Source organism: Corylus avellana, chromosome ca2 (assembly GCF_901000735.1).
Source record: "Corylus avellana chromosome ca2, CavTom2PMs-1.0".
Classification (NCBI taxonomy): domain Eukaryota; kingdom Viridiplantae; phylum Streptophyta; class Magnoliopsida; order Fagales; family Betulaceae; genus Corylus; species Corylus avellana.
The window spans coordinates 9,238,216-9,250,515 of record NC_081542.1 but is presented as its reverse complement, the minus strand read 5'-3'; the positions used below and the strand labels follow the sequence as shown (position 1 = coordinate 9,250,515).

The 12,300-nt window shown below is 35.0% G+C and overlaps 1 protein-coding gene across 1 annotated transcript; it reads right to left on the bottom strand.

Moving 5' to 3' along the window:
* Nucleotides 1–8,356: 8,356 nt before the first annotated feature.
* Nucleotides 8,357–11,454, bottom strand: LOC132169018 (NAC domain-containing protein 2-like). Its single transcript, XM_059580107.1, has 3 exons — nucleotides 11,247–11,454; nucleotides 9,583–9,866; nucleotides 8,357–9,133 (listed from the first exon to the last, which is right to left on the bottom strand). Exons 1-3 carry the CDS (start codon nucleotides 11,452–11,454, stop codon nucleotides 8,357–8,359), a joined length of 1,269 nt encoding a protein of 422 aa, XP_059436090.1.
* Nucleotides 11,455–12,300: the final 846 nt, after the last annotated feature.

Genomic DNA, 12,300 nt, shown 5'->3' with positions numbered 1-12,300 from the left:
AACAAGCTTGAGGAGGAGGGCAAACCTTCTGGTTTCCCTCCTCCCACCCCCTTTTCATTTTTCTTGCTCCTTTTCTCTTTGAGCTTCTCTCTTCATGAGAGAACTCATTTTGCTCTCGAGTTTTCTCAGGATCTATCTATCGTCTATGACGATTTATCTCTGACCCTCACGAAACAGCCGCAATGAATCGTCTTCTCCCGCTTCACCCCTGCCATGGATCGCCTCCTCCATCGCTCCGCCGGCTGGATCTATGTAGGCTTGAAGATTGGCTTTTTCAAAGCCAAATCTCCTTCTCTCCATTAGCTCCAGCCAGAAACACGCCTCTGCTCCATCATCACCAGCATTCTAGCTTTCCGTCGAAGCTCTCTACAGCCCCATCCGACCGCCACGCGCCGATGCGTGGACCACACACTCTTGCGAGTGGATCTAACTCGCCGGAGCGTGGGTCCCACGCGCCGAGGAACTTCTACTGAAGCATTCCTCCATCGCAACCACTGTTTTTTGAGTTTTTTCTTGTTATTTTGTGTAACTTTCTGTTATTTTCTGTTGGTTTGTTGCTTAATGGTTAACCTGATCCAGTTGGACTTCAGACTCTTTGTCTATGAAGTTGATCTTTTTTTCTTTTTGTTTCTTTCCAGTTCTTTGAGGTGCTAGTGGTCTATCTAGATTGGGTTTTGTTAACCCTAACCTGTTGAGCTTCAGATTGATCACTTTCTACGAAGGAAACCTTTTTTCCACTCTTCCTTTTCATCTAAATCTCCATTGCTTCTTAGAGCATTCCCAATGGATAAGCCAATTTTTTATGCAAAATGACTCATTAAAACTCACTTTATCTAATTTAGCTAATGAATTTTTAAATGCCTTCTACATCTGATTAGCTATATTTTTATCTATATCATTTAAATATTATTTTTTATATAATTTTTTTTATAAGAATTGTATTTTTCCTAAATATCTTATTTTCAACTTTTGGGAAAGAAAAGATGTGGAGAGAGAAATAGTAGGAGAAAAGTTTGGAAAAAGAAAGATGTGGAAGAGAAATAGCAGGAGAAAATTTTGGGAAAAAAGAAAACAGGTGAGAAACAATAAAAAAATGAAATGGCTCAAGAGAAAAGTGCCGCTACCTGTAGCATTTTTTTTTTTTTTTTTTTGGCCAATCTAATAAAATATCCATTTAATTTTTTTTTTTTTTTTTTGCTAATCCAATGTGAAGGGTTTTTTACAAATCTGATTAGCCATTTTAGATAAAAGTACAATTTAGCTCCTCCATTGGGAATGCTCTTAGGAAGCCTGTTTAGATGTTTGATAGGAGTATTCGTACTCCCAATGGTTATATCCATCAGAATGCGCCGCGACTTTCATCGGTTGCATTCACAGATGACCTCCACTTTCACCTTCTTTGAGGTGCTAGTCGTCTGTTTGGAATGGGTTAGCCTGTCTAAGCTTGTTTTTAGCTTCTTTCTAAGCTAGTTTATTTTTTCAATGCTTTTTATACCAAATTAAGATGATAAATGAAGGTCTTACATTTATTAGGGGTGAAAATGCGGGCGATTATTAACCGCTCGCTAACCGCTAACCGTTCTAATTGCTAACCGCTTTGGAAGGGGTTAGGACAAAACGTTAACCGATTAGGCGGTTACAGTTAGCGGTTTTAAGTTTTTTCAATACTGCTTACCGCCTATATATATATATATACATTAAACGATGTCGTATATAGTATGATATTATCGTATTAACATAGAAACGGCATCGTTTTTGTTTTTTCTTTAAGTAATTTTTTCTCCTATATCTCACCATTTTTCTCCTTTTTGGTTTTGTAAGCATCATAATGTCACATATAACATACAGATGAGAGTCACTTAGAATCGTTTTAATATAAATTGAGTCCTACTAGTGTAATGAAATACCAAATGAGCATGTTAACATGCTTTCTGATCATATTCTGTGTGCCATGCTCTCACACAAGGAGTATGACCAAATTATGAATGTCTGCGAATAAACAAATTATCAGTTTAACTCCTTAAACCGCCAATGGAAATAGGCCACATCATCCTAGAATTTCAAAATTAATATACTCATCCTCAAACGAAAACGCAGCTTATATGTATATATATGATGTACGTGGCTTCTCACTCCCTCTCTCTCTCTATTAATTGTAAATAGATAAATGCTATTTTGCTATTAATTGTTCACTGGTTTTTCAATATGCTATGGTCTTTTTTCATCGACTATTGACCCCAAAAAAAAAAAAAAAATTAATTAATTTTTTGTAGTAAAGTATTATCATATTACCATAAAAACGACATTGTTTTGGTTTTTTTATATAAAATTTTAACTTTTTCCCTTCTTTTTTTTTTTTTTTTTGAATTTTTTCTTTAAAAAGAAGTTACTTATAGGCGGTTAGCAGAGATGGTTAGTAAATTTTACTAATTGTCTAAGCAGCTACGGTTAGCGGTTATAGCCAATAGCAGCGACCGTAATCTCCTTTTCAGCCCTAAGTTTAGTTGTGGGAGTGAAAATGTGGTTATAGTTAGAGCATCTCCAACAGTATTTTTAAACAAGTTTTTTAGTTAAATTTAACTATTTTGTTAGCTTTTCTTGTTCCAACAGATACTGTAAAATAGAAGAGTAAACTTTCATATTTACAAATTATTGTAGCAACTTGTAAATAATATTTTATTATATTTTATCTTTCTTTCTATTTTTTAATATTTTCTCTCTCCTTCTCTCGTTATCTCTTTTTATGGGAAAGACAAGGAAATGATAAAAAACTAATAAAATAATACTGAAAAATAATATTTAATTAGAGTATAGTAGATAGTTAAAATAGAGGTTCTTGTTAGAGTGTGTAGTGCAAAACTAGTAGCTAAAATGAAAAAAGTTGTATTTTGAGTAGTAAAATGAAAACTCTTACTGAAGATGCTCTTAGCGGTTATTGGCTAAAACCGTTAACCATGACCATCCAAGCGGTTTGTAAAATTCACTAACCGCTTAATCGGCAATTAGCGGTTAGTAACTCTAATAACCGCTAACCACTTTTTTAAAGAAAAAGTTTTTAAATTTAAAAAAAAAAAAAAAATTAAAAGAAAAAACACCAAAACAATGTTTTTAAGTATAGAAGGTTGTTGTGTAGTGACTCAAGTCATGTGCGGAGCCAAGCCGTGACCTTGGCTTTTTGGTATTCCAGCCTTAATTGGTTCTCCTTCTACAAGTATGCTTTGGAGTTCTTGCTGACATGAGGTGTACTACTCCAACAAGGATTACAACTATTTTGGCCGGCGTTCCACTTCTATAAAATAGGAGAAAAGCATCTCATTAGGATTTTTTCACTTTGTTGTGCTTTATGGCACTTAGAGAACAAGAGAGTTTCCTTTGTCAATTCTTTCTATCTTTTGTTTTTTCTCTTTTGTGTGAGAATAAGATTAATTTAGGTGTATTGGGGCTTTGGGTTTTGAGTGATTTTCTCCCCGTTATCTTTGTATTCAATCTTTAGACAGTGAATTTCCTCTAGGTCGTCTCCTCCCGTAGATATAAGCTTGTTAAGCCAAACCACTTAAATCTTGGTGTCTTATGTGACTGATTTATTTTCTTTTCTGCTATTTTCTGCTATTTTTTGCTTATTTGGGATCTTGTATTTTAATTCCGTGCACAACAAGTGGCATTAGAGCATGAGGTCTTTATTTTACGGGATAGTTTCTGCAAAAATTGAAGTAGAAAAATTTGATGGATGTTTTGCTTGTAAAAAAAAGAAAAAAGTTTCCTTACATAAACTTGACAATTTTAATACAAGATAGATATAGCTTAGGCCACATATTAATAACGAAACGAACTTTTATATATATATATATATATATATATATATAATGGTGATTTTAAAAGTTACATCAACTTTGAGGCATAAAAATAAAATAAGTAAGGGTGAAAAAGCAGTACATAAAATCCACTAACAGCCTAGGCGGTTAACCAGTGGTTAGCGGTTAATAACCATAATAACCGCTAACCGCTTTTTAAAGAAAAAAAAATTAACATTTATTTCAAAAAGTTAAAAAAAAAAACAAAAAAACAAAAAAAACAAAAAAGGGACGTCGTTTTTATGGTAATATGATAATACCCTACTACGTACAATATCATTTTTAAATTTTTATACATTTTTATATATATTTGTTAAATATATTGTAAATATATTGTGAAGAGCGGAAGAAAGAGAGAGAGAAGAGAGAGAGAGCGGAAGATATAATAGAGTACATTGTATTGAGTCTGATATATATGAATGAATACAGATGCATCTATTTATAGAGATGCTATGAGTGAGGCAAGTAACTCTGGACTAATTAAGGTAGGGAATAAACCCTAATAAGAAAGACAATAAATCCTAAAATAATATATAAAATATTCTAACATCCACTCTCAAACTCAATGTATAAAATTGAGGTTGTAAATATAAAGTACAAGTTTTTTTTTTTTTTTCTTTTAATTTTTTTTTGGTCTGCGGAAAAGTCGCTGGAGCATGGCCGGAGATGGCGGCTGGAGGTCGTGGACGGCGGCGGTACCCAGTTCTAACTCGTTGGATCTGGTTGAAAAGCTTGGATCCGAGTGATTTCACAAAAATACTCTATTATCCTCCTCAAACTCATGTTTGGGAAAAAAAAAAGGGGAAAATTATGATTTTTCTTTTTGAAGTCCGCCGGAGAAGTTGCCGAAGAGGTGGCCGGAGTTAGGCGTCCGGTTGCGGTCGATGGAAGACGGCAACGGCAGCTGATGGCTGATGGTGGCAGCTTGGGCTGAAGCCTTGGATCCATTGGGTTGGATTCCAAAATTTGGGCTTAAGCTTGGATGAGGCTTGAATAAATTTGGGTTGGTTAAATGGGCCAACATTTTAGGCCAAAACCCATGGACCATTACATATGGTCTAACCCGAAATTATATGAACCGGGTTAACGGGTCTAACCCGTTGAATCGGGTTGACTAATTTTGGACCAGTTTAGAAAGTGGCTTGACCCGGTTTAAAACCCAATGACCCAGTTAGAACCGGTTTTGGATTGGGTTGGAGATGCCTTGAATGGATCCGGACTTGACTCGGTTGGACCGGTTTAGAACTCCGATGACCCGGTTAGAAACCGGTTTTGGATCTGGTTGGAGGACCCGATTTGAACCCCGATGACTCGGTTAGAAATCAGTTTTGGACCAGGTTGGAGCCCCGATGATGTGGCTAGGGCTGACGTGGCTCGCTGAAAGGCTACCGCTTGGCTACTCGACAGAGGAGCAGAGTCTGGCGCATGTGGTACATGCACCTTCACTGGCGACCATACCGTGGCGCGTGAAGCCCACGCGCAGGTGCTTCGACCAGCGCATGGCAGCACGTCAGAGCTCTGATGGTGGATTTTCGAACTGCTCCAGGACAAGCGGTGGTAGATCTGTCGAATGGTCTGAAAACTAGACCGATCCACTAGACATGGCGGCGCGTGGAGAAACTTCTGATGGCGCGTGGAGTTCCGTGGGTGGCCGATCTTCGACAGATTGGTAGATCTGTGCCTTGCAACCTTGATTCTAGTATAAATTTTGCCAGATGAGGCTGAGATGAAGGCGTGGAAGAGATTTTGAGCGAATGACCGTTTGGCAGCGCACGGACAACCGGAAAAGTGAGATCGCCAGAGAGAACGCCTAAAAACGTCAAAGATGTTTATTAGAGGCCACAAAAAAGTGGCTCTGATACCATGTTAAATATATTGTGAATATATTGTGGAGAGCGGAAGAAAGAGAGAGAGAAGAGGGAAAGAGCGAAAAATATAATAGACTACATTATATTGAGTCTAATATATATGAATGAATATAGATGCCTCTATTTATAGAGATGCTATGAGTGATAGGCAAATAACCATAGACTAATTAAAATAGGGAATAAACCTTAATAAGAAAGACAATAAACCCTAGAATAATATATAAAATATTCAAACAATATTTAAACACAAAAATAACGATGTTTCATGTATTTTGATATATTTTAATATATATAAATATAATATGTATTATATAATATACATAAAGGCAGTTAGCGGCAGGGGCGGAGGGAGAGGGGTCGAGAGGGGTCAAGTGCCCTCCTCACCCCCCAAAATTCCCCCTTGCTCTAGTAGAATTTTTTTGAAGCCCACGCTCAAACAATCATCAAGCGATCATCAGGGGGCATCCACTTTACACAGACAAATATTTTTCAGACTGGATTCACGCTTGGCTGCCGACGTGATTTTTATTTATTTATTTTTCTATCATTGTAGTTTCAGGCGTTAGGCTATTAGGTACGATGCATGTAAGGTAGAAAAAGGAAGATGGGAAGACAAGTGACTTCTGATTTTTTTGGCAAAAACACGCCGTTTACATAAAGGAAATACGCACCGTTTAAATAATTGGAGAAATGCTTGTAGAGTTCAAGACTTGAGACACAAAATTTCCAAATGACCCGCAAGTTAAAAAGAGTGATACATTGACTTTAATAAAATGTTTTTTTTTTTTTTTTTTTTGAAGTGGGCCTTAATAAAGTTATAAACGTTGATGAAATCGTTACTTTTTAAAATTGCAAAGGTGTTTGATAATTATGTTAATTTTTTTTTTATTTGTTATGCAAAATCATAATTTTTGTTTAAATTCGCAGTTTTTCAAATAAACACTCCTAGCTAGCTTATAGAAATTGCATTTTTTTTTTCCTATTTTAGATTAAGTACTTTTTAAATTGCAATGCCAAATGCCTTAAGTTTTGCTATATCTTTTAAAAACGTAAATTATTCTTACGAAATTGCAATCTCAAACGCACCTATCTATATATTTAAAATAAAAGTGCAATTTGTGAAACGGTAAAAATGACATCCGACTTGTCTCAGTGCGATTCGCTATTATATTTCTTCCGGGTAGTCATATTTGTCAAAAAAAAAAAAAAAAAAAAAAAAGGTATGTAATTACACTTTAACATTGATTAAAATTTTATATTTATATTGCTATTTTAAATTAATATTATGAATATATATAGTTTTTGTTATGTATATTACTTATATTTTCATATAATTATAGTTACATGAGATTATGAAAAAAAGTAATGATTTCATTATGCTCCAATAAAATTCTAAACAAGCTTGTGCCATGATAGGTTTTGCATATTTGTCGGTAAATCATTGCTTAAGAAAAAAAATTATGAATACCATCATGGTAATAGAGACCAATTAAATCTGAAGAGCATATGATATGAAGACTCATTGATGACAATAAAATAAATTAACGTTAGGCATAACAAAATAAATTGTAAGTTACATTTATATGTTTTAAATAATGATTAAATTTGTTGAATTGTTTATTTATTTCGTTAGTTATATTATTTAATATTTTTAATTAATTTTTGTTCAACATTAGTTTTCTTTTCATTAAAAAAATAAATAAAAATTTGACCCCTCTGACCCAAATTTGTAGTTTTTCATCATTTTTGGTGGGTGGTTAATAATCGCCCGCCTTTTCACCCATAAAAGTAAGGATAAAATGATGATATATACCATTGCTAAATATCAAATCATAAAAACGAGTAATATTATAAATCTTCCTAAATCAGTCATCCAAAATGTGATGTGGATTTTAAAATTACCAATAAATCAAAAGTCAATAAATCACATCTCAAATTCAACTGTGATTTTAAAACCCACATCACATTTGGGATGACTCTAAGAAAATTTTAAGAAGACTTATAGCATTACTCCATAAAAACTATCAATGCAAGCAAGCACCATGAATCTTACAACTGAATTGTTGAACACACGTATATAAATATGAATGAATATCCAAAACTATATATTTTTCTCAAAGTTGGTTAGCTGAAAGTTGTTAAAAATTGTAGTATTTAATTTTCATGGATGTTATTTTTTTTTTAATTCAATACGGGGAAGGGGAAAAGGGAAAGACTACAAGAGAATAAAAAACAAAAGTAACAAAGTCATCCATACAACGGTTGGAAATGGGTAAAAAAAATAACCCGACCCATCAAAAGGATCTGATATATACCACGTACCAAAGAAGATAGTTAAAGTAGGCAAAGTTTTATAAAAGAAACAAATTACATACCAACAAAAAGCGAAAAAGGGCATGACGGTTTCAATACCCTTTAACCCAATCCAGATCCCTAAAGCAGCTGGGACACAGGCAAGGAAAAGAAGATACATATATCTATATAGGCATAAAAGCAACAGATCGATAAATGGAAATCCATAAATCATAAATGACAACAAATTAAAGCGAAAAATATCCCAAAAGCAGTCCAAAAAAGCGTAAGTAGTAAACAATAAATTAGGTGATTGTCGTGGAAGGTGTAGTATCATGCAAAACTTCATGGTAGAAGATAGTCAGTATCAATTATGTCTCCCAGTTCACGAGACCAATCTTCGAATATGTCAAGCCCCTCACCACCATCGTCGGGTTGCAGGATAACATCGTCTTTGTCCTCGGCCTGCTTACCACTATCGTCGGGGGGTAGTTGGACTGCAACATCATCATCTTTCTTCTGCTTAGCACGAAAAGATTCAAAAACTATGGCTTCCAATGTACCAGAAGTGCCATTTTCAGCTGCTTCAAGAATAGGAGCTAATCCAAAAGAAGATGATTGCATTAATGGCGGTTGAATCATGCTTCGCATATACACCATTCCCATATCGGTAAAATGAGAAGATTGTTGCTGCTGGGGAGGCTCCCTCATCATCTCAGTCGTCGAAGACTGTTGCTGGAGAGGCTCAGAGTAAGGAACAGCTTGATTGGTGAAGCCCCCAATATAATTGTTATAGGCCAAAGACTGTTGCTGCTGGAGAGGCTGTGTGTTTTCCATATAAGAGTTAGAAGCAACTTGATTAGTGTATTCATGAGTGAAGCCCCCATTATAGGCCGAAGCTTGTTGTTGGAGAGGCTCTGTCGTTTCCATATCAGAGTAAGGAATAGCTTGATTGAAGCTCCCATTAATATAAGCCAAAGGGCCCTCATTATAGGCCGAAGCTTGTTGTTGGAGAGGCTTTGTCGTTGATGAAACACCTTTAGGTGTTTCGGTCTCATCCTCATCCATTTTCTTCGCTTTTCGAGAATTTTCATAAACCTTGCAAAGCACGCAGTCGTTCAACTGCCAAAAAGAAGATTTAGAACAAAAATCTGTATATATATATATATATGTTAGAATATTTTATATTATTCTAGTTTATTATATTGTTATAATCCCACTTCTGCTAAGAATGACAACACTTAAATATGATCAAAATATATATATATATATATATATATAGAGAGAGAGAGAGAGAGCTACGTAAAGATGTCAAAACATTATTATCAATACAATGTAGTTCATTATCTTCTTCTGCTTCCAATATGTTCAACAATATATTTAACATAGTATTAGAGCTATTTACCATATAGCAACTATAATCCCACTTCTGCTAAGAATGACAGCACTTAAATATGATCAAAATATATATATATATATATATATATATATATATTTTATTATTGTGTGTTTTTTTTTTTTTTTTTTTTTTGCAAGTAAAAGAAAGGAATTAACGATCCGTACGTACGTACCTTCATGCCCTGTTCACCAATTTTAATGGGAGGAGCAACGTCATCAGGCATTCGAAGTTCATGCATTCTCCAATCGGTTTTGTCGTTTGGGTTTTTCCCTTCATAGTATTCAAGAGAATTTTTAAATCCTATGATTTTACCATCAACTTCGATCTCATATTCCTTGCCGGTCACTTTCCAAACTCCTCCGCCAGCTCCTCGATCTGGGCGAGATCCGTTCGGGTACTTCCGTTTCCTTTGGCAGAAAAAGTACCACCCCGTCTCTCTAATCAGCTTGTGCATCCCTGATTAGTATCCAATGAAAAAATCACATGCATGATTGTTCAAAATGAGAAAGAAAAGGACATATTCATGCAAAAATAGGAGGCAAAATTATTAAAAACACTAAACCCCAAGGAGTTTGCTTAGGTGGTTAAACCCACCTCTCGGGGCTAGTCTCGGGCAAAGCCCGCGACTCAACATCGCAGTCCATGTTAAAAGGGGTGCGAGGCATAGGTTTTGTATCAAACGAAGCTGACCTACTTTGAAGGTAGGATTGGGTATCAGTTACGACCGGTAAGGATATTAATATTTTTTATTTTTTATTTATTTTTTTAGGGTTTAGGATTCAGTCGGTTATTTATGGGCTTTTTATATTGGGTCAAGCCTATTTTTATAGGCCAAAATGAATTGTATTTTATTTGACATATTTTAGAGCTAAACAATTGACGTAAAAAATTATTCAAAGACATAGTTAGGGGTGAGCAGATTAATCGGTTACCGATTACCGGCCGTGTATCGGTTTCGACCGAACCGATATTAACCGTAACCGATATATCGATATCCTTATCGGTTAAATTTTTTATACCGGTATGCTTATCGGTCCGGTTAGAAATTTTATATCGGTTAACCGTTTAACCGATATAGACAGTTAAGTAAGGATGCCAAAACGACGTAGTTTTGAGATTATATATATACCTATGTAACCTTATCTTAATTTGGGTTTGAGTATTTTTGATTTTTTTTTTTTTAGTGATGGCATTGGATGGGATTTCTTTGCCTTTGGTGAAAGCATTTTTCATTAACTAGTTTTGTTAGTCTAATTAACATTCATTATGTTAATTAGTCCATTGGCTTTGGAAAAATATATTTTATAATATAAAAAAAAGTTGTGGTGGATCAATATAAAAAAGCTTCAATTTTTAGCCCCAAAAACAAATATTTGAGTCCCAACAAAAAGTATTTGGGCTCTCAAAAAAAAAAAAAAAAAACTCATTTTTGGCCCAACAAAATAAATCAATATAAAGCTCACGGTTTAACCAGTTAACCAGTTTAACCGAACCATTTAAACGTGTATCGTTATAACCGATAATTTCGGTTAAAATTCTTATTGGTAAGAGCTAAAATCGGACCGTTTTGACCGATACCCAGCCTAGACATAGTCAGTTAGGTCAGTTAAGTTCAGTTAGTTCGATTAACCAACAAAATAAAACTTCACTTCTACCGTCTACTGAACTGAATCGAAATCGAAACACGATTTTTTTATTCCAACTACTAACCACGGGAAGTCGGTAGGCGACAATCGGATATTTTGCCCAGGATTCCCCGATCATAAAAATAAACAAATAAATATAGAAAGACTTGAGTTTTGAAAGAAATAATATTTAGGTAGTAGTGCAGCTTACCAGTGAGGTCCTGCGGATGGTGGGCGTAAAGATCAGCCTCGTGAATCCGGTTGGCAGGCAAGGGCTGCTTCAAAACCTTGGCTTTCAAATAGCCAAGAAGATGTTTCTTGCTCGGCCGAAATTGCCAACCCGGTGGAATCGATTCGAAATATGCATCCGACCGAACCCCGCCAATTCCTTGAGCAAATTGCTTCCTCTTCCTCTCCATTCCCATCCACCGAGGTTGATATATAATTGAAGAATTGGACTTCTCTATATTTATAATATAATTTTTGGATTTCTGGGTTTTTTGCCCATCAATTATCGGGTCCTCTAGACGCGGGAAACGCTTTTAACAGCTACCTCCGCTCCGGTGGCGTAATCCTATGAGAACTCCAACACTTATTCTACTGGGACTTTAACTCCTTAAACCGCCAATGGAAATAGGCCACGTCATCCTGTAATTTCAAAAATTACTTATCCTCCGACGAAAACGCAGCTTATATATATCTCATGTGGCTTCTCACTCCCTCTCTCTCGCCTCTCTATTAATTGTAAATAGATAAATGCTATTTTGCTATTAATTCTTCACTGGTTTTTCAATATGCTTTTGTCTTTTTTCATCGACTATTGACCCAAAATAAAATAAAACAAAATAAAATAAATTCCTTTTTTGCATTTTCATATAAACTCATCCGAGTGATAGAAAAATAATAAAAGCAAAAAATTGAAATTGTTCCTAAGGTGTGTTACATTTTTCTTAAAAAATTATTTGCATCCACTAGAAATGGCATGCAAAGTGTTAGAGTAAATATTTCTTCAAGATACAATGGAGCTCAAAAATCTTGTGTAATTTAGTTGCGTTTTGTTTAAAAAAAAAAAAACTATAGGTGGAAAGTCAGTTACAGTAGCGATTATTCACTAAAACTGCTAACCGTAATCGCCTAGGCGATTAGTAAAATTTACTAACTGTCTCCACACACCACCTAGGTGGTTAACCGGCCGTTAACGATTAATAACTCTAATAACCGCTAACCTCCTTTTAAAGGAAAAAATTTTAATTTATAGTTGAATA

Coding starts and splice junctions, on each gene's coding strand:
- LOC132169018 (XM_059580107.1), bottom strand. CDS start 11,454: ATGGAGAGGAAGAGGAAGCAATTTGCTCAAGGAATTGGCGGGGTTCGG. Junction 9,867..11,246: donor CCATCCGCAGGACCTCACTG/GTAAGCTGCACT, acceptor GATACTAATCAG/GGATGCACAAGCTGATTAGA. Junction 9,134..9,582: donor TTGGTGAACAGGGCATGAAG/GTACGTACGTAC, acceptor TCTTTTTGGCAG/TTGAACGACTGCGTGCTTTG.